Source organism: Meles meles, chromosome 8 (assembly GCF_922984935.1).
Source record: "Meles meles chromosome 8, mMelMel3.1 paternal haplotype, whole genome shotgun sequence".
In the NCBI taxonomy this organism is placed as follows: Eukaryota; Metazoa; Chordata; class Mammalia; order Carnivora; family Mustelidae; genus Meles; species Meles meles.
The window spans coordinates 58,029,221-58,057,062 of record NC_060073.1 but is presented as its reverse complement, the minus strand read 5'-3'; the positions used below and the strand labels follow the sequence as shown (position 1 = coordinate 58,057,062).

General features: G+C 37.9%; 4 protein-coding genes across 4 annotated transcripts; 3 read left to right on the top strand and 1 right to left on the bottom strand.

The window, feature by feature from the left end:
• The first annotated feature begins 6,609 nt into the window (after positions 1-6,609).
• Positions 6,610-7,551, top strand: LOC123948755 (olfactory receptor 52E1-like). Its single transcript, XM_046015914.1, has one exon. The coding sequence runs from the start codon at positions 6,610-6,612 to the stop codon at positions 7,549-7,551; it is 942 nt and encodes a 313-aa protein (XP_045871870.1).
• Positions 7,552-8,705: 1,154 nt separating this feature from the next.
• LOC123948944 (BH3-interacting domain death agonist-like) lies at positions 8,706-9,651 on the top strand. The gene is given in 2 exon segments (XM_046016160.1): positions 8,706-9,097; positions 9,100-9,651. Coding segments are annotated over 2 exon segments (585 nt in total). The 5' UTR covers positions 8,706-8,826; the 3' UTR covers positions 9,414-9,651.
• Positions 9,652-14,599: 4,948 nt separating this feature from the next.
• Positions 14,600-15,550, bottom strand: LOC123948754 (olfactory receptor 52D1-like). The gene has a single exon (XM_046015913.1). The coding sequence runs from the start codon at positions 15,542-15,544 to the stop codon at positions 14,600-14,602; it is 945 nt and encodes a 314-aa protein (XP_045871869.1). The 5' UTR covers positions 15,545-15,550.
• An 11,075-nt stretch (positions 15,551-26,625) lies between these two features.
• LOC123948930 (olfactory receptor 52E2-like) lies at positions 26,626-27,561 on the top strand. The gene has a single exon (XM_046016136.1). It carries the CDS (start codon positions 26,626-26,628, stop codon positions 27,559-27,561), a length of 936 nt encoding a protein of 311 aa, XP_045872092.1.
• Positions 27,562-27,842: the final 281 nt, after the last annotated feature.

The following is a 27,842-nucleotide window of genomic DNA, read 5'->3' as shown; positions in this document are numbered from 1 at the left end:
TTCGCTCAGCATAATTTCTTCCAGTCCCGTCCATGTTGCTACAAAAGTTGGGTATTCGTCCTTTCTGATGGAGGCATAATACTCCATTGTGTATATGGACCACATCTTCCTTATCCATTCATCCATTGAAGGGCATCTTGGTTCTTTCCACAGTTTGGCGACCGTAGCCATTGCTGCAATAAACATTGGGGTACAAATGGCCCTTCTTTTCACTACATCTGTATCTTTGGGGTAAATACCCAGCAGTGCAATTGCAGGGGCATAGGGAAGCTCTATTTTTAATTTCTTCAGGAATCTCCACACTGTTCTCCAAAGTGGCTGCACTAACTTGCATTCCCACCAACAGTGTAAGAGGGTTCCCCTTTCTCCACATCCTCTCCAACACATGTTGTTTCCTGTCTTGCTAATTTTGGCCATTCTAACTGGTGTTAGGTGGTATCTCAATGTTGTTTTAATTTGAATCTCCCTGATGGCTAGTGATAATGAACATTTTTTCATGTGTCTGATAGCCATTTGTATGTCTTCATTGGAGAAGTGTCTGTTCATATCTTCTGCCCATTTTTTGATATGATTATCTGTTTTGTGTGTGTTGAGTTTGAGAAGTTCTTTATAGATCCTGGATATCAACCTTTTGTCTGTACTGTCATTTGCAAATATCTTCTCCCATTCTGTGGGTTGCCTCTTTGTTTTGTTGATTGTTACCTTTGCTGTGCAGAAGCTTTTGATCTTGATGAAGTCCCAAAAGTTCATCTTCGCTTTTGTTTCCTTGGCCTTTGGAGACATATCTTGAAAGAAGTTGCTGTGGCTGATATCGAAGAGGTTACTGCCTATGTTCTCCTCTAGGATTCTGATAGATTCCTGTCTCACGTTGAGGTCTTTTATCCATTTCGAGTTTATCTTTGTGTACGGTGTAAGAGAATGGTCGAGTTTCATTCTTCTACATATCGCTGTCCAGTTTTCCCAGCACCATTTATTGAAGAGACTGTCTTTTTTCCATTGGATATTTTTTCCTGTTTTGTCGAAGATTATTTGACCATAGAGTTGAGGGTCCATATCTGGGCTCTCCACTCTGTTCCACTGGTCTATGTGTCTGTTTTTATGCCAGTACCATGCTGTTTTGGTGATCACAGCTTTGTAGTAAAGCTTGAAATCGGGTAACGTGATGCCGCCAGTTTTGTTTTTGTTTTTCAACATTTCCTTAGCAATTCAGGGTCTCTTCTGGCTCCATACAAATTTTAGGATTATTTGCTCCAGCTCTTTGAAAAATATCGGTGGAATTTTGATCGGAATGGCATTAAAAGTATAGATTGCTCTAGGCAGTATAGACATTTTAACAATGTTTATTCTTCCGATCCAAGAGCATGGAACAGTCTTCCATCTTTTTGTGTCTTCTTCAATTTCTTTCATGAGTGTTCTGTAGTTTCTCGAGTACAGGTCCTTTACTTCTTTGGTTAGGTTTATGCCCAGGTATCTTATGGTTCTTGGTGCTATAGTAAATGGAATCGATTCTCTAATTTCCCTTTCTGTATTTTCATTGTTGGTGTATAAGAAAGCCACTGATTTCTGTACATTGACTTTGTATCCTGCCACGTTACTGAATTGCTGTATGAGTTCTAGTAGTTTGGGGGTGGAGTCTTTGGGGTTTTCCATATAAAGAATCATGTCATCTGCGAAGAGAGAGAGTTTGACTTCTTCCTTGCCAATTTGGATACCTTTTATTTCTCTTTGTTGTCTGATTGCCGTTGCTAGAACTTCTAATACTATGTTGAACAAGAGTGGTGAGAGTGGGCATCCTTGTCGTGTTCCTGATCTCAACGGGAAGGCTGCAAGCTTTTTCCCATTGAGGATGATATTTGCTGTGGGTCTTTCATAGATAGATTTTATGAAGTTCAGGAATGTTCCCTCTATCCCTATACTTTGAAGCGTTTTCATCAGGAACGGATGCTGGATTTTGTCAAATGCTTTTTCTGCATCAATTGAGAGGACCATGTGGTTCTTCTCTCTTCTCTTATTGATGTGTTCTATCACACTGATTGATTTGCGAATGTTGAACCAACCTTGCAACCCAGGGATGAATCCCACCTGGTCATGGTGGATAATCTTTTTAATGTGCTGCTGGATCCTGTTTGCTAGGATCTTGTTGAGAATCTTTGCATCCATATGCATCAGTGATATTGGTCTGAAATTCTCCTTTTTGGTAGGGTCTTTGCCTGGTTTGGGGATGAGGGTAATGCTGGCTTCATAAAAAGAGTCTGGAAGTTTTCCTTCTGCTTCAATTTTTTGGAACAGCTTCAGGAGAATTGGTGTTATTTCTTCTTTGAAAGTTTGGTAGAATTCCCCAGGGAATCCGTCAGGTCCTGGGCTCTTGTTTTTTGGGAGGTTTTTGATCACTGCTTCAATCTCATTACTAGACATCGGTCTATTCAGGTTGTCAATTTCTTCCTGGTTCAATTTTGGGAGTTTGTAGCTTACCAGGAATGCATCCATTTCATCTAGGTTGCTTAGCTTATTGGCATATAACTGTTGGTAATAATTTCTGATGATTGTTTCTATTTCCTTGGTGTTAGTTGTGATCTCTCCCTTTTCATTCATAATTTTATTAATTTGGGCTTTCTCTCTTTTCTTTTGGATTAGTGTGGCCAATGGTTTATCGATCTTATTGATTCTTTCAAAAAACCAGCTTCTAGTTTCATTGATACGTTCTACTGTATCTCTCGTTTCTACCTCATTGATCTCTGCTCTAATCTTGATTATTTCCCTTCTTGCATGTGGAGTTGGTTTGATTTGTTGTTGATTCGGATTTTTTTTTTAATTTTTTTTCCATTTTATTTATTTTTTCAGCATAACAGTATTCATTCTTTTTGCACAATACCCAGTGCTCCATGCAAAACGTGCCCTCCCCATTACCCACCACCTGTTCCCCCAACCTCCCACCCCTGACCCTTCAAAACCCTCAGGTTGTTTTTCAGAGTCCATAGTCTCTTATGGTTTGCCTCCCCTTCCAAATTTGTTTTTTTTTTAATAAATATATAATGTATTTTTATCCCCAGGGGTACAGGTCTGTGCCTTCTGGATTTTTATTCCTACTTTCCACTACTGATGGGAAAACTCCACTGGGATGACATGATAGGTTTCTGTATGATTCAAAAAAGTATGCATTTCCTCACTTCAGGATAGTGCAATTATGCTAAATATTGAGTCATTATGATATAATTTTAGTGTACTTCTCTACTTATTAGCACTTCAATTATAATAAATATTGACTCAATGTGGTAGTTGCATGATATTAAGAAGGTATACCCATACTTAATATAATCATTAGCTTATATATATTTGGAGCCTGGACAAGCCACTCCTTCCCTTTGAGGATTTCAAAAGTAATAGCTTAAAACTGATTCCAGAAACCATGTTGAAAAAAATGTTTACAAAAATTTACAAGACCCAAATAATAATAATATTTAATCATCATCATCATCATCATCATCCCACTGGAAATATGCTAATCTTAGATTTAGGAGCCAAGGTCTAGAAACAGGGTATGGTCTATTGGAGTCTGGTATATTCTATTTCACTAGAAAAGGAGTTAATCCAGATCTCAGAGCTTTCTTGACCCCATTCTCCCCAGGGAATCCCAATGCTGAGGCTTGGCCACAGTATAAGAAATCCTTCCACCAAAGCAAAAGGAGCTGAGAAGGTTGCTAGGGGAGACTCCTTAACTTCTGGGGAGTCCTTGCTGGTAAACAATGTTTTGGAGGTATGGATCCTTATCTGTAGCCAGATAAGCACAAGAAAGAGTGGTAGATGATAGGATGGGGGAGTAGAAAAACTTGCGGACTGAAGGCAGGGGATAAGGGAACTGACTGTAGGAATGTGTTGGCATAGTCTCTATGTGCACATTAGCAACTGCTGCTTTTATTTCTAATACACCCTTATATTATCTCTGCATGCAGCTGGCATCTTCTGACACCTCTGCCATTCTTTTTGTGCAGAGAGCTCTTCACTGACCTTGAGCCTATCTAATTACTGATTTATCAAGGTTCTTTTTTTCCTGTGTTTTGATTCTTGCTCACTGTTATCTCTCCTTCAGTCCCTTCTAATCTAATTTAAAGTTTAGATAAATGTTCCCATCCTGAGTGCATTTTTGACATAGAGGGAGAATAATAATTGAACTTACCTTAACCTATTCAGAAATTATCTCTCACCAATTACAACCTAGTGAAACACACTGAACCACTTGCTACTTTCTTCCAACTAAAGGTAGTGCTAATCATTTTGGAATGGTTTGGTCTTCTACTGCGTAATGCTAATCTCTGAAAATGTTGAAGGATAGGTTTAATCAGATAAACTCTATATGCAGGGAAAGGCATTAAACCCAGGGGATTTGGGAAGGGGATGAAGTAGAAGCTTATAATCAGATTTATTTTTCTGTGATTGTGGTTCAGCTAAGTTAGAGTTTAGTAGATAAGAAAAGGCATAACATTTAGAAGCAGACACTAGGAATTGAACCCAGAGTCTTCCTCCCATGTAAATTTGCTTAAATTTGGTTAAATTATTTCCCCTCTCTGAGTCTATGATTCCTCACCTATGCATGAAATGAGGTTAAAATGCCTATGTAATTTTATGTAAGCTGAATTCTTGCAAGGTTTGCATGAGTCAAGATGGGACATCAAAAAAGTATAGTTACAATTACTGGTAAAAACCTATTGATAAGAACACAATAGAGAGCTATAGTGGAAGTGGTTTGACTTATCACAGGCTTTCAGATAATCTGTACATTAGGGGTCAGCAGACTAAATACTGATCCTCACTTTACCTGCGTATAAGTATTTTGGTAGGTTTCTGAACATTTACAATAGAGTTTACCACCAACAGCAGAAAAGTAGATTTAATCCATACCACTAGCAGGTTATCTACTTACTGACATGACAAGTTTGGAAAAACCTAGAGGGCTGAGGTAAATGTATTATTGTTATAGATCACCTTTGATGTACTCCACTCCCTACAGATAGGATTAGGCCTTTCCCTTGTTCCTCTGCTCAGTATTCTGTGAGACTGCTGAGCCCCGTGCCAATGAGAAACAAGCTACAAACTACACTAGCCAGATTAACTGTATTAGAAAAGTGTGTCTAGGGATGGAGGCATGCTGTGTCTGTGTGTGTTTGTGTGTGTGTCTCTATGTGTTGGAAGGGTGCATTGCAACTTGGGTCTTGGGCAAATTGCTTAAGAAATCCTAGAAAGAAGAGTTTGATCACACATACAGGGTGGAGACAGTTAAGATAATTAGTCAAGCAAATTATTACATCAAGAAAAGAGAAGAGGGATTTCAAGAAAGCAAATTTCTGCTGGTGGTAACTTCTTAAAATTGTAGTTCTTACTTCTACTAAGTTCCAGACCTTCTCTCTCTGTGTGCAGACATCTGTCTATCTGTCTGTCTATCTATCATCTATCATTTATTTATCTATCATCTATCCATATGGATGTATAAGAAAGACAAGGCAAGAGGTTTTAATCACAATGTGCTTAGAGTTATTAAGGCATATATATTGTAATAAATTATATAGTCAGATAAATGATGGATTTAGTTTCCAGGAGTGGTATAAATTAATTAACTATATTTGTATAAATTAACTCACTATATTTGTGAATTTTGTTATATTTTATAAAAGTGTACATTAATGTTTCTGTGCCCATGTGTAGATCTGTGTTTCTGGACAGACATCAGCAGGAAGGCACTTAAAGGGCAAGGCTCTATTTACCTATCATCGGAACAGAAATGAAGAGGAATATGTGAATCTTTTTCTAAACAGACCCAGATTAAGAGGATTATCTTGAAATGAAGTTAGGTTTGGCTTCTTGATAAAACCTCAAGGCAGATTTATTCTCCGATATTGGTACCAGGAAGAAAGTAGAGATCAGAAGATGACTACGGCATGAAAAACTTTTTTGGGGACTTAAACAGTGAGCAGCCTACATAGATCCAAAATTGTCTTAGAAATTTCTGGTTTGGTGCACTTGAAGTTTCCTTGAAGACACATTATACATGTTCAGCTCAGAAATGTGATACATGCAGAATGTTTGCCATTGTGTTTATGTTTATGTTCCTAACTTGTAAATAATGTATATAGTCATAAATCAAATGATTTTTCTATAAAATACTTAATAATTTTCAGTAGATATTTTGTGCACCTAAGAAGCAAGGGAAAAATTTTATCTTGCCACTTATATTCTGAGTTTAAATGGTTCATTTGCATAAGTACTGTTTCAACTACTAAAATTTTAAGTTCCATCAAAAAAGGAACCCTCTCTAACTCATCCTTTGCTATTAGTCTTAGCACAGAACTTGGCACATCTATGTTAGGTACTCAGAAAATTTTGGTTGAATTACAATATTCAATTTAATTGAATGGATATGATGATGTACACTGAAATCACGTGGCTTAATTTTACCATTCAATTTTGTACACTTTCAGGTCTCAATGATGGGTAGGTACAATAAACGTTTCACTGATTCCTTCATTTTCTCTTTGTGCTAAGCAAGGAGGAGTCTTATTCAGTGAATGAGGAGTACTTGATCTATAAGATCTTTTACTATAAAAATATCCCAGGAAGATGGTCTCACTTAATACGACCCTATTTCATCCCTACTCTTTCTTCCTTCTGGGGATCCCTGGGCTGGAACATATACATATATGGATTGGTTTCCCTTTCTTTGTTGTGTACCTGACAGCTGTTCTTGGGAATATCAGCATCCTTTCTGTGATTGAGACTGAGAGCAGCCTCCACCAGCCCATGTTCTACTTCCTGGCCATTCTGTCATCTATCGACCTGGGCCTGTCCACATCCACCATCCCCAAGATGCTTGGCGTCTTCTGGTTCAACCTGAGAGAAATCTCCTTTGAGGGATGTCTCATCCAGATGTTCTTTATCCACCTCTGCACTGGCATGGAGTCGGCGGTGCTTGTGGCCATGGCCTATGATCGCTATGTGGCCATCTGTAACCCTCTTCGGTATACACTGGTGTTGACAAACAAGGTGGTAGTCATCATTGCATTGATAATCCTACTGAGAACTTTGTCTTTCGCCATACCCTTCGTTCTACTCATCCTACGGTTACCATTTTGTGGACACCAAATTATTCCTCACACTTACTGTGAGCACATGGGCATTGCCCGCCTGTCCTGTGCCAGCATCAGGGTCAACATCATCTATGGCTTATGTGCCATCTCTATCCTGGTGTTGGACATCATAGCTATTGTCATTTCCTATGTCCAGATCCTTCGTGCTGTCTTTCGACTGCCTTCCCACGATGCCCGGCTCAAAGCACTGAGTACCTGTGGCTCTCACGTGTGTGTCATGTTGGCTTTCTACACTCCTGCATTTTTTTCATTTATGACCCACAGGTTTGGCCGGAATATTCAACGCTATATCCACATCCTTTTGGCTAATTTCTACGTAGTCATTCCACCTGCGCTGAACCCTGTAATCTATGGGGTCAGAACTAAACAGATTAGAGAACAGGTGCTCAAACTCTTTTCCAAGAAAACACCATAACTCTTGTAAAGAATCAAATTAAGGAAGTGAACAACACTAATTCTCTTTGTTCAGAATGGAAAAAGAACATTTGAAAGTTATGTAGGCCCCTTTCAGGGGAGACCTGTGAGCCTCCTTCCCAAACCCAGAAAATGAAAAGCGAGACCCATGTCAAATGTATAAATGGAAGTATCTTACAATTTTCCATTGTATGGAAATAATTCAGTTTCCCCACGTGGAAGAGAACAAACAATTTGTTCTGCTTTCATTAGGACTGAACACATCACATTCTTCAGTTAACATCATTTTGAAGAAATACCAACCCTCCAAAAAGAAGAAACCACATGAATAATCATAATAAAACCCATACATTTCCTTATATCCTAATTTAAACAAAGATAGTACATTATTATGCTGGTTCCCAAAATAATAGATGATAAAACACTTCCCATATGCCCGGACTAGCTCTCAGAAAGAATGTTATTCTTGACTTTACCATGTTAATGTTGTTAGACATGAAATTGATCCTGTGACTATGGTAATCATGTGAGAAAAGTAGAGATTTTCTATCATGAACAGAATTGTAAAAACTTGGTAATCTTGGAAAATTCATAGTCTTTTTTTTTGTTTTAAAGCTGTGTTGTGTTCCTTCTTGATGGATGAGTATTTATAGAGCCTAGTTTATTGATCTGTTTTTTTCAAACAATTATTTTTCAGACACTTCTGTTTCTGTGTCTTGTGACACTTCACAGGGGAGTCTCTCATGGAAAGCAGGAAATTTTAGTGATGTTCTAAGTCCAGTATTAGCCAAGTGTGTACCTGTGTACTCTTGTGCCATATGACATTACTCAGTGTTCTCTAGTTCTAGGTGGTATTATTGACATTATTTGTAGAAATAAGTCAGGAGAAATATATTTGTAAATTTTGACCAATAAAACTAAATTTTTAGCAATACTTTTACTGCAGGGTTTCTCAGATCTTTCAACTAACAAATTTTCATTTGAAACTTTAAGATAATATTGGCTTCAGATTGCTCCTTTGACAAAAATACGACACTAATATTCCATAGCATGACCATTAGAAAAAAAAATCCTACTTATATTTATTATAATAGGAGACATGCTGTCGGACTTTGCCTCCAGTCGGCCTAGCCCGGTTCATGGCCCCCTGGCCCTCGGCCCCCAGCTCCCCTCGCTGCCGGTCTCTCGGCTTGCTTCCACCGCCGCTGGGTCGGCTGCTGACTTAGGACCCCCACAAAGCCAGAAGCAAGTCGGAGCCTGCCAGACCACCTGTGCCATGGATTCTAAGGTCAGCAATGGCTCAGGCGTCCAGGATGAGCGCATCACAAACTTGCTGGTGTTTGGCTTCCTCCAAAGCTACTCCGACTCTAATTTCCACAAAGAGTTGGAGGTCCTGGGCCGGGACCTGCCCGTGCCAGCTCACCTGCAGGAGGAGCAAGACGATGGGCTGCAGATAGACGGCAACCACTGCGGCCGCTTCCTGCCGAGTGAGGAGAGAGATTCTCAGGGTCAAGAGGAAATCATTCAGGATATCGCCAGGCAGCTCGCAAAATAGGGGACGATATGGATCGCAGCATCCACCCAGGACTGGCGAAGAACCTGGCAATGCAATTCATGAATAGGAGACTGTCAGAAGAAGACAGAAGGCAGTGCCTTGCTGCTGCGCTGGAGCGGGTCATGCAGACTTACCCTACAGACATGGAGAAAGAGAAGACCATGCTGATACTGGCCATGTTCTTGGCCAAAAAGGTGGCCAATCACACACCATCCTTGCTCCGTGAAGTCTTTCGCACAACAGTGAATTTTATTAACCAGAACCTGTTCACCTACGTGAGGAACTTAGTCAGAAATGAGAGGGACTGAGTGGACACCTCTGCCGAAGCAAGACTGGCTAAAACGTGATATGATGACAACAAAGCAGCTGCCTCCAGCCGACATGGAGCTGTAGCCACTTAAACAAAGTTCTTAGAGAAGATACTCATGAGATAATAGCTATTTATTTCTATTTTAAAGATGTTTTAAGCTTGTGATCCATTTAGACATCTTTACATTAACATACTTGAATGGAAATATTGCACATTGTTGAATGAGTTTCACACCATTTTCTAAATCCACTACACATTGTGCATTTATCTCATTTCAATTGTACTGTTCTTCACTTGAAAATTAAATTTAAGAACAGATTATAAGACAGAAGAAAAAAAAAGAAGAAGAGATGCTATCATAAATTCTTCAAGGGAGTTTATATTAATTTCCATCACATCCTGAATTTGAAGCTGTCAGTTATGCTGTGTGATTTATAAGCACAAGTGGCTGTTCCTGGAACCTTGTTGCAACCCTGAACTCATCCCCTATCTATTCATTCTACTTATGAAGTGGATTTTAATAATGTGGCCTCAATTTATCTTGAATGATTTGGTTAGAGTTCAATCTGTTTATATGTGTTTTGGCTAGTTTTTGGAAAATTGGTACTTAGTCTTTAAATAACTTTATGGACATTGGGGAGGGTATGTGCTATGGTGAGTGCTGTGAAGTGTGTAAACCTGGCGATTCACAGACCTGTACCCCTGGGGATAAAAATACATTATATGTTTATAAATAACTAAATCCACCAATGTAGTCACCTGGGCCTGAAGTCTTCTGTGTTAGAAGGTTGCTAAGTACAGATAAAACTTATTTCATAAGTAAAGGATTATTCAGGTCATCAAATTCTTCATGCTTTCACTTTGAATGTCCTCAGTGAATGCATTACATTCCTTGAACTTTACCCTGTGTTCAGGGTGTGGCTGATGAGTTAGGTTTTTCTTGATGTCCCCCCCACAGTCAATGTTAGATCTTCTCTTATTTCCTGTGCTGCAATAAGGCCACTCTCCATGTTCTGCACACTCGCTCAGGTGTAGAGCACTGTTACTTGTTCCTCAACCCCTGCTAATCTGGTGGTTAAGAGCCAGAGGAAATTACAGTACCATCTGAGCTGGTTTAGCCTGTCTTAGGCAGGTAGTATGTTCCTGAGTCTTGAAAATGAAATGTCCTCAGTGATCTGTCCCTTACCTAGCACCGTAGGACATGTCTAAGGAACTTGTCTCACCCTGGGTTATAGAGTTTGTTTTTGCTCCTTAGTCTCAGAAGCAATGGGTCTCCACTTGTGCTTTCCTCCAAGTGAAGTCTTTTGTTCCTTAGGGGAGAGAACCTGAGTGAGGGGTCTTTTCCATCTTACAGTGACAGCTATTCCCCTCCACCAGGCCTGGTGCATGATGAAGGTCTAGTCCTGTACTCAGACTTTCTTATGAATACCAGTTTAAGTCTGGGGAGAAAAACCTAAGTAAGTGTGAACTTCTCTTTTTGTCATCTATACATCACTCGCAGATATTCTGTATTTTCATATAGGTTTATACTCAGCAGTGAATAATTTGGTTTAAATTTTAACAAATTCTTTATTGTGGCTTGTACAGTATCTGACACATGCTGCTAGTAAGCACAGGATCATGTTCCATCTCTTTTTGGAGTTACCTATCTTTCCTTAAATTTTGGATTATTCACACTGTGATTTGAACTTTCTGACAGGTCCAAGAAAGTTGTGAATTTTTTTGATTATTTACCACATAGTTTTTTTCATGTTTTAAGTGACATTCTTTCCAACCTTTTGTATTCTAAGTAAGAACTATAAAGCTTTGTAGGAATTTTAACTCATGCCACATTATCTGAGTAGGACATCTGTGTGTTTATTCTCAGCATCCTACAACTGTGGCATGGACATTGGATCACTGAATTATAAATATACAGAATGTTTGATGAAAAGTAAATGAGATTTTTTTAATGGGATACACCACAGACATTTTGTGTCTAATAGTTTTAGAAAGGGCCTACACAATAAGTATATTTAAGATAGTTCAAGCCTGAATTTTGAAAACTATCATTCTAGAAAGTTGAAACTCAGTTAATAATCAAATTGGGTAATTGTTAGATAGAGGAAATGGGATAAACCTTAGAAAGTGAAATGAATGCAGAATTGGCTAATGCAAAACTGGATACCACTCTAATGTCCAATACACACACACACACACACACACACACACACACACAGAGCACATACTCCACACACACCACACACTCCACATACTACCTACTTAAATTGACCTAATCCACAGGAAGTTTGCTTATTTGCCTACCTGATGTTCCTGATGTCCTATCTTCTAGAACTATGCCTGACTTCCTATAATCCCTAGCCTAGGCTGATTATATATCTCCTTTCTAATTCTATTTTAGCACTTGTCACATTGCTATATCAGAGTAAAAATGTTAATATGTAACTAACTATAGAGTAGTAGTTGAGAATATAAACCTGGTGTCAAACATCCTAGGTTCAAATTCTGTCTCCATTTTTAATCATCACAATGACTATGAGAAAGTCAACTGATTTCTCTATTTCTCAGTTTCTTTATTTGTAAAATGTCAATATAAAATCTAAAAGTCATTTTTAGTTTTCATGAGAATTTAATGGGTTGATATATAGAAAGAACTCAGGGCTGAATATGAGAATGCACACATTTTAAAAGCGTTTCACATTATTATACTGAAAGTAAATGTTTATTACATCTGAATCAACTATATCAGACTATAGGAACAAAATATCTCTCGCCAATTCTTTATGTTCATGTATTATGAAGCCCATCCTTTTTCCACCCTTATTCACTATGTGCTAGGGAGAAGCTGTACATTTGAAAATTCAGTAGGAATAAATTGAGTGAGTGTAATTAAGACCCTTCTCCCTGTGCCTCCCCCCCTCCCAATGTAAACAGTTTCTGGTAGTGAGACTTTCTAAGGCAGTCCTGTGTTCTCTGGTGCTCCTCCATGTAGTAAGTCTTCATGTTCTGATTAGGACTATATGCCTAACTCTGGGGTTTAGTTAGTGTTCACTACACTTGTACCACACTTGTTCCTCTAGAATACACTTTGTTACTAAGAAAGATAATATTTTCACATCTGCCATATCTTTCTTCAATCTCAATCTTTTTAGGAATCATATGGAAAGAATCATATGGAATCATATGGAAAGAAATGGTACACTGATTCTGTGTACCTCTGAGACTCTGAAACTGTTTACATACTTTGCCCCAGTGAATTCTGTTCCACAAGTAAACACTAGCTAAATGGATCTAAATGAGTGTAGTTATGAGGAATGCAATGACCAGTAGCAACAATTATGACAGCTCACCTGTGAGAAGTTGTGTTCCTAGGAGTCCCTTTGAGTGATTTGGGTGTATATGGAACCATTTTGATATTATAAGAAAATTATGGCATTAGTGCTAGACAGACTTCTAATCCTAGCACCTCTAAAGTAGCCATTGAATATGAGTTTGTTGAGTTACTTATCATGGGAGTATTTATGATAATGTATTCTACAATATATTGTGAAGGTTATGTATTAAAATTCACAATAAACAGATTAGAATCTAGTAAATGCTTAGCAAATGTTGATTCTTTTCACAATTTAGCTTAAAAGGTGAAGTACTTGACTGAAATACTCCCCCTGTGGTCAACTAATGTCTCTGTTCCCCAACTTACACAGCCACAGCTTAGTTTTAGCTGCGTTTAAGAATCACCTACAGAGGGCGCCTGGGTGGCTCAGTGGGTTAAAGCCTCTGCCTTTGGCTCAGGTCAAGATCCCAGGACTGGGATCGAGCCCCACATCATATTCTTCCTCTCTCTCTGCCTGCCTCTCTGCCTAGTTGTGATTCTATCTGTCAAATAAATAAAATATTAAAAAAAAAAAAGATAAAAAGAATCACCTACAGGACCTTAAAGCATGGTTGCCTGAACACTACCTCCATACTATTTTTCCTTCCCTAGAGTTTCGTTTAAAGAGAATCACAGCATATGTAATATTTTCTCACTTGAATAATACCTGTGAAATTTACCCATGTGAAACTACAGAACACCTAAGAAATCAATAGGATCTAATGACAGTCAGACAGAAAAGATAATTACCTACAAATTAATGACAATTTGGCCAACAACAGTTTTCTTCAAAGTAATGATAGATTCTAGAAGACTGTAGGATAATGTCTACAAAAGACTAAGGAAATGTTATAACTGGAGAATGGAACTGTGTAGCTAAAAGTATCATCATGAAGACATAAAGAAATCATTAAACACAGAACACAGAAGTTAGCATCAAAAAACTCTCATTAACTGGGGTGCCTGGGTGGCTCAGTGGGTTAAAGCCTCTGCCTTCGGCTCAGGTCATGATCTCAGGGTCCTGGAATTGAGCCCCATATCGGGCTCTCTGCTCAGCAAGGAGCCTGCTTCCTCCTCTCTCTCTGCCTGCCTCTCTGCCTACTTGTGATTTCTGTTTGTCAAAACAAAACAAAACAAAACAAAAAAACAACAACCTCTCATTAAGAAAGTGGTGAGGGGGCTACCTAGGTGGCTCAGTGGGTTAAAGCCTCTGTCTTCAGCTCAGGTCATGATCCCAGGGTCCTGTGACTGAGCCCTGCATTGGGCTCTCTGCTCAGCATGGAGCCAGCTTCTCCCACCCTCTCTCTCTGCCTGCCTCTCTGCCTACTTGTGCTCTCTGTCTGTCAAATAAATAAATAAAATCTTAAAAAAAAAAGAAAGAAAGTAGTAAGGTATGTACTTGAGAAAGAAGGTCATTTAGTCAAGAAGAAAAAGAGAGAGAGAGAGTAAGAGAGAATTTGTAAATCTGTAAATTTGTAAATCTGTAGTAAGTCTTAACTGGTAAGCCAAAGATATGTGATGATATATCATGTTAATTTTAATATCTCTTGTTTTTAGACACAGATGATTCTAAATTTTGTTTGCTTTTTTTTTTGTATTTTAGGAAATAACATTCTAATATTATAGTAAAGAGTCATACTCAATAATACATAATTATTGTTACAACATAAAATATATTTTTATGGATGAGTTACTTCCCACAGAAAAACCATGCCCTCTGACCATTAAAAGAGGAGACTCATGAAGAAATCAGTCATTCTAAGATAGATGACATTTGTTCATATATTACTCATCAACCCAAAAGACATAACTCAAGGCTTTGAAAAACTGAAAAATTTAAGGAATCTGTCCCTTATCTTCTTGGTCCTTACCCCATAGATAATAGGGTTCACCATGGGTGGGACCAGAAGATAGATGTTGGCCACAAATATATGGACATGGGGAGCCACATGGTGGCCAAACCTGTGGGTGAGAAAAGAGAAGAAGGCTGGAGTATAAGACACTAAGATGACACAGATATGCGAGCCACAGGTGCCCAAGGTCTTGAGACGGGCCTCTTTAGATGGGAGGTGGAAGATAGTGTGAAGTATGAGAACATAAGAACAAATGATTAATATGAAGTCTACCCCACCAGTGAGGAAGGCAACAATGAGGCTGTAGGCTTTACGGATTCTTGTCTCAGCACAGGCAATCTTGATGAGGGCCATGAACTCACAGTAGGTGTGGGAAATGATATTGGTTCTGCAGTAGGGAAGCCAACGTAGCAGAAAGGGGTGGGGACTGAGAAGTGCTATTCCCCGGAGTACTATACCTAGGCCCATCCCCCCAATCACAACATGTGTCAGAATAGCTGAATGTCTTAATGGGTTACAGATGGCTATATAACGGTCAAAAGCCATGGCCAGGAAGAAGCCAGATTCCATGGTGGAACAAGAGTGAATCAGGAAAACTTGAGTGAGGCAGGCTTCAAAATGAATCTCTCCATCATGGAACCAGAAAAGACTAAGCAGTTTCGGTACAGCTGTGGTACACACAATAAGATCAGCCAGAGCCAGCATGCAGAGGAAGAGGTACATTGGCTCATGGAGGCTGGTGTCTGTCTTGATGATGAACAGAAGAGAACAGTTTCCGAGGAGGGCCAAAAGGTAGACCACACAAAAGGGGATGGAGATCCAGATGTGGGCAGCCTCCAACCCAGGAATGCCAATGAGAATGAAGGTTGATGGATGGACATTGGTCTTATTGTATGCTGACATAACAGGTGTCAGAATTTTAGCTTTCTCTTCATGAATTTTTCTCTACACCAAGTAAAAATAATAACTTACAAATTTTCAAACCTTTGATGAGTTAAGTCTGCCCAAATGCAGGGAATTGTAGGTCAGGGAGTCATGACAATATCTATCAATATTTATACATTATTTCTCCATCATCTCTGACTGTCAGATCTTATTTCACAGTTGTAATTTGTAATATGGCTGATCTGTAGATGCCAAATGGGGAAAATATGCAGGTACCAAAAATCAGAGCTAAATGTATGAAAATCCAAAGTCTTGTATCCACTGAGAAGAAGGATATCTTCTTCTGAAATCTTAAAAATGTGTAAGACTCTCAGGTGTATAATTTAGTGATTCAGTATTTATATACAACACCTATATTACAGTGTATGTTAACTAACTGGAATTTAAATAAAACATAAAAAATAAGATAAACACAAGTGCAGGTGCACAGTGGAATAGCTGTATGCCTAATCATTGAAACTTCACTGTATGTAATGAGTATCTCCTTCAACTAACTTCTTTCATTAAGATACATGTATTTGTAAACATGTATGTAGAATCATATGGGCAAATGTGTAAGAGTCGTGGGTTTGGAGGACATAGAAACAGTTGTACGACATAGATTACACAGAAGGAAGGAATGACAGGAAGCTTTGAATAGAAAATGTACCTTTAGAAAATTATTTTAGTCATCCTAGTCTGGGACATGCAAAGATGCCAGGTTATAGGGTGTAGCTTTGAGAATGGAATACTAAATTTGGGAGGATTTGTTGTTTGCTTTGGAATGACCAGAAGGAGGTTATTCACACCAACCTGGAACACAGTCAGCACGATGACAAGAGCCGGGCTGATAACAGTGTGTCAGGAAGTGAACAGCTCATTGCATTGTTTGTGACTCTCCGTTGGCGACACCTTTGTGTTTATTTTTGACTTCACAGTCAAGAATTACAACAAATGTGATTATATCCACCAACATGAATTTCCTTCATTTCCTTACATGCATCTAGTTAGTCAAATTACTCTATGACTGGCTCTCCACTGAGCTCCCTCTCCAGAAAAATTCATCCAAACTTTTCCTCATGACCTTTCCTTTGCTCAGCACACTTCTTTTGCATTGGCTGACCCCTTCCCCACCCCATGTTGTTATTTGCCATTGATGCTTCTTCCATTTCTTAAGACTAGTAGAACATTTTGAAAGCCACACTGTTCCCATAATAAACAGATCTTTCCCCTCTTTTATTCTTAGAAGCACAATTGACACCGTTCCACAGACACTCCTTTTATCCCTATTATAGACAGTCGAAGATTAAAGAGTGTTGTGATCAGGAAAAATAATCCTCAAGCCAGTGTCCACTGAAGCTGGGATTGGAATAATATAGCACACTGGACATCGACTCACTGGACTGGAGTGAGAGTGATGACATGTGTTTTGCTCTTACTCTGTTGAAGTTTCATACCCAGAGTTTCCACTTGCTGTGGTTATTTGGCCTTCAAGATCCCTAGAGGTGAATATTCTCTTTTGAATGCAAACACAGCAGGATAGGTGGGTCAAGGAATCATGGACATTTATATAATGACATTTCTGTCTGAGGCATGCTATGAGTTGGGACAGAAGATAAATCCAGGGCAACCAATCCATTGGGGAGTTATATAATAATGTAATAGTAAAACATTTTTAAATGCTTGATGTGAGTCAGTTCTTTTTCTGAAAACATTCCATGTATTAACTCATAAATATTATTGGGTTTATTAGAGTGGAGGGGGAGTAGGAAGGATGGGGTGCCTGGTGATGGACGTTGGGGAGGGTGCATGTTGTGGTGAGTTCTATGTATTGTATAAGACTGATGAATCACAGACCTGTACCCCTGAAACAAATTTGACATATACATATGTCAATAATAAAAAATATAATAATAATAAAATAAAATAATAAAATATAATAAAAATATAATATAAAATATATAATTTATATATAAATATATATAATATTATATAATATAATATAAAATATATAAAAATATATAATATATTTATATATAAAATATATAATATAATATAAAATATAAATAATATAAAATAATATAATATAAATAATATAAAATATAATTAAAATAAAAATAATAAAATAAATAAAATTTATCTCCATTTTAAAATGAGAATAATTTAAGAGAGAGAGAGAGAGCGCACACAAGCAGAGGAGGGGCAGAGGGAGAAGCAGGCTTCCTGCTAGGTAGGGACCCTGACGTGGAACCTGGGATCATGACCTGAGCCAAAGGCAGATTCTTAACCAACTGAGCCAACTGGGTGCCCCTAAAGCCCTTATTCTTAACTGTGGTGATAAAAACTGCCCTAAGAATGTGACAGTGTATTTGCAATTGGGCATGTAAGAAGAGGAGGATTTGTTCTGTACCTAACAACAAAGAAACCATCACCATTGATTTGATCATAAATACTGTTCAAAAGTCCCCAGATATTATATTCCATAAAGGAACCGGTCCAAACCCAAGCCTTTCTCTTCTTAATTAACCCTCCTGCACTTTCAACAGATGACCTCTCAGATGGAACATTAACCTCTCAACCTCAGAGACAAAATTAACATTTGCTACCAGACAAGTTTGTCAACCTTACCCTCTCACCTTTATGTTTATGTACATGTAACACATTGAGCTAGTACATTTTCACATACTCTCCTTCCTTTGTCCTGAAATGAAACTTCATGTCCTTTTACCTATATTTGTAATTCCATCAACATTCTCATCTTTCTCATACACTTTTCCTTCATTTCTTCTACTTGCTGTATGCCATTACATAATTTAAACATATTTTACCGACAGAAAACATGTGGACAGGTATGCCTGGGTGGCTCAGTTAGTTGAAAATTTAACTCTTGATTTTGGCTCAGGTCATGACCTCAGGGTCCTGAGATGGAACCCCAGGTCAGGCTCCATGCTCTGTGAAGAGTCTGCTGGAGATTCTTTCCCTCTCCCTCTGTTCCTTCACCTCCTGTCTCACTTTCTTTCTCAAAATAAACAAATAAATATTTAAAAATAAAAAAAGAAACTATGTGGACAGATTATGTAGAGCAAACATTCACACTGAAGCAAATGCAAATATTCAATCACATAAGCTTATTCTTACTGGAAATCAGGAAATTAAAAATTAAATGAATATGATACAATTCATACAGTATTATATATATATATATTTTTTTCTCTTTTAAAATCTATTGCAGTATAGGATTTGCCTTCAGGTGGGACCAAGGAGGGTGTGGTATTTGAGTAATTGAGCATTGCTGGGAAGCAAGCTTTTTTTTTTTTTTTAAAGATTTTATTTATTTATTTGACAGATAGAGATCACAAGTAGGGAGAGAGGCAGGCAGAGAGAGAGAGAGAGGAGGAAGCAGGCTCCCCGCCAAGCAGAGAGCCCGACGCGGGACTCGATCCCAGGACCTCGAGATCATGACCTGAGCTGAAGGCAGCAGCTTAAACCACTGAGCCACCCAGGCGCCCCATACAGTATTATATTCTTAAGCAACAGAATTTCAAGATTGATGATGATAAGCATTAATGAGGTTTGGGTTAAAGTGTGGTTCTTATGCCCAATTGATTAGAGATAATTACTCTTAGAGGAAAATTGCATAGTATTATTCTTATTAAAAACAAAGTTCTGGGCAGAGCAACTTAACTACTTGCCATTTAGGGAATAATGTTCACAAAGTGCCTGTGATAGAGTTAATAGGGAATCATTCAAAATGTCCGTCAATAAAGTAATACTGAGCTTACAAATCTCTGTTATCTTTATATTATAGAAGTGCTTAGAATAAGTAAAGTATATTTATGTAAACTGACATTCAAATAAAAAAAGAAGCCAAAGTTTGATTTTTCCATTAACATTGACAAAGTATGCAAAAATCAAAAGCATAATGTATGTGCATATATGCACATTTATAATGCAAATTTTATAAACATAAGAACTACCTAAAAAGGATACATAGTCAATGGAGGAGAGATCTAAAATGTGGAATGGATGGAAAGTGGTATAGACAGTATAATTTAGCTGTATCTGTATAGCTTGACATTTTTAAACAGTGCCAACATATTTTATATATTCATGTATTACATGTAGAGTTTAAGGCAAGTAAATAAATAATGCAGTTACAAATGTTATTTACCAGAAAATAATACAAACCAAGAAATTACAAAGAAAATATGGCCTTCCATGTCTTATAAAATATTAACAAAGTTTCTAGCCTCTTGAAATATGTTGTCTATATCTTTCTGCATATAGAGAACTGGTCACCTACTCAATTCATGATAGTAGTGACCTGTGTCTTTGTTTGTCATGGCATTTCTTCATACATGCAAACCCTAGGTAACCTAGTTAGTGTTGAAGATTTTGCTCATATATCAGCTCCTGTGAGAAAATTTTTCTAGGAACTTTGGACCATCACAGATATCCATCCTCAAGTGTTCCACTGACATGTGTACTTACCTATCTTTTATGTCTTCTCATACTGTATTTTATATATCTCCATGTTTTGCTCCTTTATTATATTGCAAGTTCTTACTTGGCAAAAGCTATGTATTGTCATATATCCACTTGTTCCAGTGAATGAATAAAAGGAGGAAAGGAGAAGACAAGGGAGAGTTCTTATTTTTCTGGTAAACAATTTCAGCATAAATTTAAGACAACCAGTGGAATCACTATAAATTTATTATAGTCCACACTATCTCCAAACACTACAGTGCATTAATAGTTTTTCTGATTCTAATATAAAATCTTTAAGACATACCTAGGGATTAGCTTCTAGCAAAATCAAACTCTCTCAGCATTTGATTCCTTGTCTGACTACACAGCATGGAAAAAAGGAGGGATTGGAAGGAAAAAAAAAAAAAAAAAACCTCACATCTGCTTTTGGAGAGGAATAAAATGGAAAAAGAAAACCCTGTAATGTTTTTGGCCTAAATTCTACACCCCTATTCATCTCTTTACAAAAATACAATAGATCAACATGAACTGGCATATATTAGGTACATATAGTATTTATATTGCAAACATTACCAGGTGTTCTGTGAGGAGGAGGGTGAGCCCCTTGGTCTGAGGAAGACTTTCCTTCTCTCAAGACCTTTAAGGTTTCTAGATGCACTCAGTTATAGACATGTCTGCTTATTTCTAAGGCTCTCATGGGCATAGAGTGGGGACGGTCTCCTCTCCTGTCAAGAAACCACTGGGGGTTAAATTTGAGTTCAGAACTCAGCCTCTAAGTCTTTAGAGCTAACCTTTTAGTAACAGGAGAATCCCAGAAGGGTGAGGGGAAGCAGGAGAGTTTTTTCTGAACCATCTCTGGAGCATTCCTCTTGGCAGGATTGCTTGAATCTCAGAATTGATTGTTCTTAAATACATCAAGTGTATGTAGGAAGTAAGGATAGATAAGTGTCTAGTTCCTTCACTTTAAACAATGCCTTTTTATCTTTATTTTTAGTTTTTTAAAGATTTTATTTATTTATTTGACAGAGAGAGGGAGAGAGAGAGCACAAGCAGGGGAGTGGCAGGCAGAGGGAGAGGGAGAACCAGGTTCCCCACTCAACAGAGAGCCTGATGAGGGGCTTGATCCCAGGATTCTGGGATCATGACTCGAGCTGAAGGAAGATTCTTAACTGACTGAACCACCCAGGCACGCTACTCCTTTATTTGTAATACAGGAAAATATAAATTAAAAAAACTAACAACCATAATGTCACTTTAATATTTGGTTGATGTTATTCCATGACTTTCATATTCATATAATTTAGAATATTCAAATCATATTAGACTTTAACATTTTTTTAAAGATTTATTTATTTATTTGACAGACAAAGATCCCAAGTAGGCAGAGAGGCAGGCAGAGAAGCATGCTCCCCCCTGAGCAGAGAGCCTGATGTGGGGCTCAATCCCAGGACCCTGAGATTATGACCTGAGCCGAAGGCAGAGGCTTTAACCCACTGAGCCACCCCGGCGTCCCAGACTTTAACATTTTATCTTGTAGTCTAAATTTCATGTTGTGACATGTACCATATTTTTTCATAATTCATCAGAATAAATTTCACAGAAAATTTAATTATATGAAATTAATCAAAATGGGATTTTGATGAAAGTTGAGTTGCATCTAAACATTACTGAGGAAAATGTGACAGCTTTAAACATGCAATCCTTTTAGCCATCTAGATTTATTGTGCTCTTACATGCATTCCAGCCTCCTTTGAGAGCTTTAAACAGTTTTTAAATCATTTTGTGTCAATCTCACCAATATTTAAATTGTAGAAGTTGGAATTCTATCATATTGTCTTAACATTTATTTATATGCTTTATGTATGTTTGAGTATGAATCTTATAAATTATATATACACAGTGGGGCTCTATCATATGTGAGTTCCATATTTACTAGTTTGCCTACTCCATAAGATTTATTTGTAACCACAAATAAGTTCTCATGGCACTTCAGCAGTCACTTGCCAACGTGCAAAGACATTTGAAAAATTTGAGTTGCCAATCATATTCTCAGTTGAGGTTGAACAAAGTGAGATTCTGACTTCCCATTTCAGCTATAAATAAGCATTTTTACATTCAATTTAAGGCCAGGGCTTTCTTATTTTTTCTGCTTTTTGTTGATTCCACTGTTTAACATGGCCCTACAGGATAGTGCTGAAGTGCAACACAATAAATAACTATCTTGTTATTTATTCATGGAGTGTATTGTAGTTCAATAATACTTTTCTAATGTTCCTAAGTGCAAGATGGCTGTGCTGTACTTTATGGAAAAAATAACCATGTTGGATAAACTTCATTCAGATGTGAGTTATAACAGTGTTGCTTGTGATTCAAAGTTAACGAATCAAAAATAAGATACACGCAGACAAAGGAAGAGGAAATTCATCTCTATATGAAGACACTATGGATAGTACTAAAGTAACATTTGTAGCATGTGATATAAATATGGAAAAGATGAAAAAGAGGATAAATTTGTGGAGTCATGAGATGACAACTAATAAAAAAATGTGTAATGGACAACATTGTGGTGAGGTCAAAGATAGTTACAGTTACATCACCTGTAGTCAGAGAAAAAAAAAATCAAGCTCTTGTTGGATAGCACTGGGTTTGCTAGTACATTTCAAAAGCAACAAGGGATATACAATTAAACTTAGAGTCAAGGTAGATTCTGCTAATTAGGAGGCTGCAGAAGAGTTTTTAAAGTGCCTACTAAATGTACAGGAAAAGGACTATGTAGAAATCAGATTTTCAACACTAATGAGACTCTCTTGTACACAGATGTTGGTGAATGAAACACAAGTGGCCTCCAAAGCTCCTGGCTTTCGATCATTTAAAGGCTGCATGATTAATCATAAGAGCCATGACAACCTATAAGAACTATGTATTACAGGAAGTGTCTCTCACAGAAAAACACACATTAAAAAATTTCTGTATTAAAAAAAAATTCTGTATTGATTGATTGACAAAAATGTTGTGCATTTCCCCTAAGAGCAAAGGCACCAAATTTCCTAATTCAGTGTTCAAGGTGACTTTATAGAACACGGCTACTGAAGATAGTGAGAAATTCAGGGATGGAGGGAAGCTCTCCTGGGGCAGAACTGTGCCAGGCTCGGGTAGAGGGTATGTGGGTAAAATGAAACTTTTCTTCTTGTCTTTTTCAATTTGTCTTTTCTTATATGTACCACCAGGGTCCTGTAATCTCATCCAAATTCTGGAACTCGCATAAAGGTCTTTCCATCCATCAGTGCTTGTTAAATCTGTCTTTTTGTACTGGAAAGAGTACGGGGTCCTCCTGTGATCTTGCTGATCTAAATCTCACTCCTCTGCCTTAATTTCTTTCCAAGCCAGGGACCCCTAATGCTTCTCTCTTTTTGAGTCAGAATTAGACACTAGAATCCTCAGAGACTTTGTGCTTTTTACCAGACTGGCTCCAGGGAATTTCCTGTTGCAAGCTCCTCCCAGACAAAGAGCAGCACCCTCATAAAGACTGAGCGGGTGAGATAAAACAGAGACAGGATTCCATGCTGGTGCTCAGTCTGGTGAGTCCTCCCCATCTCCCAGCTCACGGAGCATCTTTACTTCACAGTGAGGGGTGAAGGGAAAGAAGGCGGATAGGGGAAGAAGAGAGGAGACATGGGAAAACTGTGGGGCAAAGAAGACTAAGACTGGTGCTTAGAGAAAGAGTAGGATCATGTTAGGGAAAACCATCCAATCCTAGTGAAAGCATTTGGATTTTAGCCTGAATCCAGTCAATGCACATTTTAAAAATCAGTCTGCTCGAAGATATCTAAGGAATGATGGACAACCAGTCTCTTTGGAACGTGCTTCAAAGTGCTTTAAAAAATTATCAGTTTAAATCTAACAACACACTTAAGTTTTTATCATATTACCTCTATTTTATGATGAAAATACATTATGATGAAAGGTACTTGTTGTTTACTTTCCTTTGATTACAGAGTGAGGAAGTTATGAAGCTGGGTTCAACACAGTTGGTGGGATTGTAGAGCTCTTGCTTTAAAGCAATGTAAAGTCCTGTGTTGTAATCAACCTCCCAAATGATCCCATTAGGATGGAGATAAATGTAAAGATTTTAAAGATATTGAAAAAGTAGAATCAGCTTTTTTGTTTGTTTGTTTTGTTTTTTATGTGTGAAAGAGGAGGAGGGTGGTTTTCAGACTTTTTTCTTTTTTCAAGTTTTTTTAAATTTTAGAAATAATTGCCATAGAACATTATATTAGTTTCAGTTATACAACATCATGTATAATTGGTAAATGATCACCACAGTAATCTGGTTAATATCCATCATCATACTGCGTTAACCAGATTTTTGATCCAGTGAGTTCACCAAGTGGTAATGATATAAGCCAGACAACTACAGAATTTCATTGCTGTCTATGACTTCTGACCATTTCTACTAGGCTATTTATATCACAGCCTCTCTACTTAGCTACTGAAGCCTCATGGTAGATTATAATTATCTGAGTTGAGAAAAACACTAATTTGTTTTTCTCACTATTTTATTCTTTTTTTTTTGTTAGATTTTTATTTATTTATTTATTTGACAGAGAGAGTCACAAGTAGGCAGAGAGGCAGGCAGAGAGAGAGGGGGAAGCAGGCTCCCTGCTGAGCAGAGAGCTAGATATGGGGCTTGATCCCAGGACACTGGGATCATGACCTGAGCCCAAGGCAGAGGCTTTAACCCACTGAGCCACTTTATTTAAGAATAAACCCTTTGTTTATTCTTAAACAAAGAATGTAATGCCATCTGTCTGTCAGTTTGAGGATGAACTCTATACTATGACCTAAAGTAATTTTCTTCTTTACTGAGAATCTATTGTGTATGGGTATGATGAAAAAAGGAAAGCATTGTTTTTGTAGCTTTCCACAACTACTGTGTACATTCCTAATCTTCAGAGATGTTACTGAGGAGTACAAAAAAAAATTTTAATAAAAGTATCTGCCATTGACACTTCACCAATATTGATAAATCACAGAAAATTAAGTCTCCATAATTGAATTCTACCTTTTATCCTTGGGCAGGTCACATCACACCTTTTGAGACTATTCACTATTCCATTACCAGGCCAGAACATTATAGTAGAAAGACTTATTTTTATGGTCTTTTTTAGTATGTCCTACAAAATATATCTATTGTTTTCAACTTCCTTTCTTGTCTAATGTCTGCCATTTCTTCCTAGGACTTCCAGCTTTCCCCATCCATATTGTATTACTCCTTCTAGTACTTGTTTATCACGGACATGACCCTCTTCTTCCTGGCTTCTTTCCCATATTACAATGTCTGGGAAATAGCCTAGTTGTCTTACTGAAAGTGTGATCATCATTAGTAGTGCTCCCCTGGAATCCTCCAATGAAACAAAATGACGAAGATGCTTTTCACTAAGAAACAATTACATGTAATGAATGAGCAAGTGATTTGAAAATACTCTAACAAATGAAGTAAATAAGGTACATAAAAATATATTACAGTTTGGGGAACTTTGAAAGTGATTGATTCAGCTCACTCAGAAAATGCCACTAGTCTTTTCTTCAATATATTTGTCAGGTATTTTCAAGTCTTAAAATTATGACTCCCTCAGATTCATAATGAAAACAGATATCTTTTATTCTAATGGATGTGCGTTTAAAAGAAATGATGTTTGTGTGACTGTGTTGGACGAAGGGAAGCTGTGTGTGTCTGTCATGACTGAGGCATGAATTAGCTTTGCCTTACTGTCCATTCTTTCCATTTCAACTTTATGATTTCTTCTCTACTTTCTTTCTGTCCTTCTGTAACTATAAGCACTTGAAGCATTTGGTGAGTGTGTTAAACTATTTTCTGTTCAGACCCATATGTGAAAACATGGTAACTGTTTCCCTCCATGTTTTTATAAAGATCTGAGCTGATACTTGCGCAGGTTCTGACAACATGGAAAGACTCAGGACCTTAAGGAATGGCAGTTGCTGTTGTTTTGATCAAATTTCTTCTTCTGTGATGAAAATAATGAATGACTGGTAACTAATGGATTGATTTTAATCCCATAGATTTATTTTTAATAGTTTGGACTAATTTTAATGAGTCTGTGTTCACTAACACTTGCTACCTATCTTGTGTGTTAACACATATATGTTATCATCTAACCAAATGGAACCAATAGAAATAACTATTTACAGGGGCTGCCATAGCCCTTCATATGCCAGAATGGAAAGTAAATTATATGAGTGATGATAGAAGGTAATTAATGAAGTAAGTAAGTATTAAGGCAAAACCTTAGCATGATTCTAGTGGTGAGACACTTGCAAATTAAAAGAGAGGGGTTGACAAAGATGAATATATTATGTAAAATGTTTATTGCAATCTACTGATTTACTTCTTCCAAAGGCTTCTTGCTGAGAATTCACTTCATATTTTTCTAAAGGTGGATTTCTATTTGTACATTTCTAATTGTGTGGATTAACTGAGGAAGAAAATGTATGCAATTGTATGATATTTTTGTTTTTCTATAAGAACATGGACTTATGCATTACCTAGCAGGATGTCCCTTCCCAATGACACTCAGTTTCATCCTTCCTCCTTCTTATTGCTGGGGATCCCAGGACTCGAAAGAGTTCACATGTGGATTGGCTTTCCCTTCTGTGCTGTGTATGTGATTGCACTCTTAGGAAACCTCACAATTCTGTTTGTGATCCAGGCTGAGAACAGCCTACACCAACCTATGTTCTACTTCCTGGCCATGTTGGCTTCTATTGATTTGGGCCTGTCCACAGCTACCATCCCCAAGATGCTTGGGATCTTCTGGTTTAGTCTCAAGGAGATACTTTTTGATGCTTGTCTCACTCAGATGTTTTTTATCCACAACTTCACTGGTATGGAGTCAGCAGTCCTGTTGGCAATGGCTTATGACCGGTACGTGGCCATCTGCAACCCACTCCGATATAGCACCATCCTCACCAACAGGGCTGTTTCTCTGATTGGTGTGGGTGTGTTAGTGAGATCATTCATTTCTGTGATCCCATTTGTATTTCTTATTTTGCGATTGCCCTTCTGTGGGAATCATGTCATTCCCCATACCTACTGTGAACACATGGGTCTTGCTCGCCTCTCTTGTGCCAGCATCAGGATCAATATCATCTATGGATTGGGTGCTATTTCAATCCTAGTCTTTGACATCATAGCCATTGCCCTATCTTATGTTCAGATACTCCGTGCTGTTTTCCGTCTTCCGTCCCGTGAAGCCCGACTCAAGTCCCTCAGCACATGTGGTTCTCATGTTTGTGTCATCCTTGCCTTCTATACACCCGCCCTCTTTTCCTTCATGACACATCGCTTTGGCCGAAATGTCCCCCGCTATATCCACATACTCCTGGCCAATCTCTACGTCATAGTGCCACCAATGCTCAACCCTGTCATATACGGAGTCAGGACCAAGCAGATCTATGACCGTGTGAAGAAAATATTATTGCAAACATAAAGAATTAAAAAGGAAGAGCACCTAATGTATATGAGATGGAACTTCTGAGCAGAGAAACACCTTGTTATATTAAGTAAATATGCTTGACAATAATGTTCATTTGGGGGGGGGGATTCTATAAATAGTTTGATGAATTCAGAGAGTGAAAGCTTAAGCTTGGCTATCCAATTTGTATGGTAGGTGATGGCCCGTCCATCTTTTTATGGGATTCTTAATCTCTGGTGTCAGTAGAGGTAAAGTAGAATTTACAGGATGTGCTGCCTTTTTTGTGTGTTAGTGAC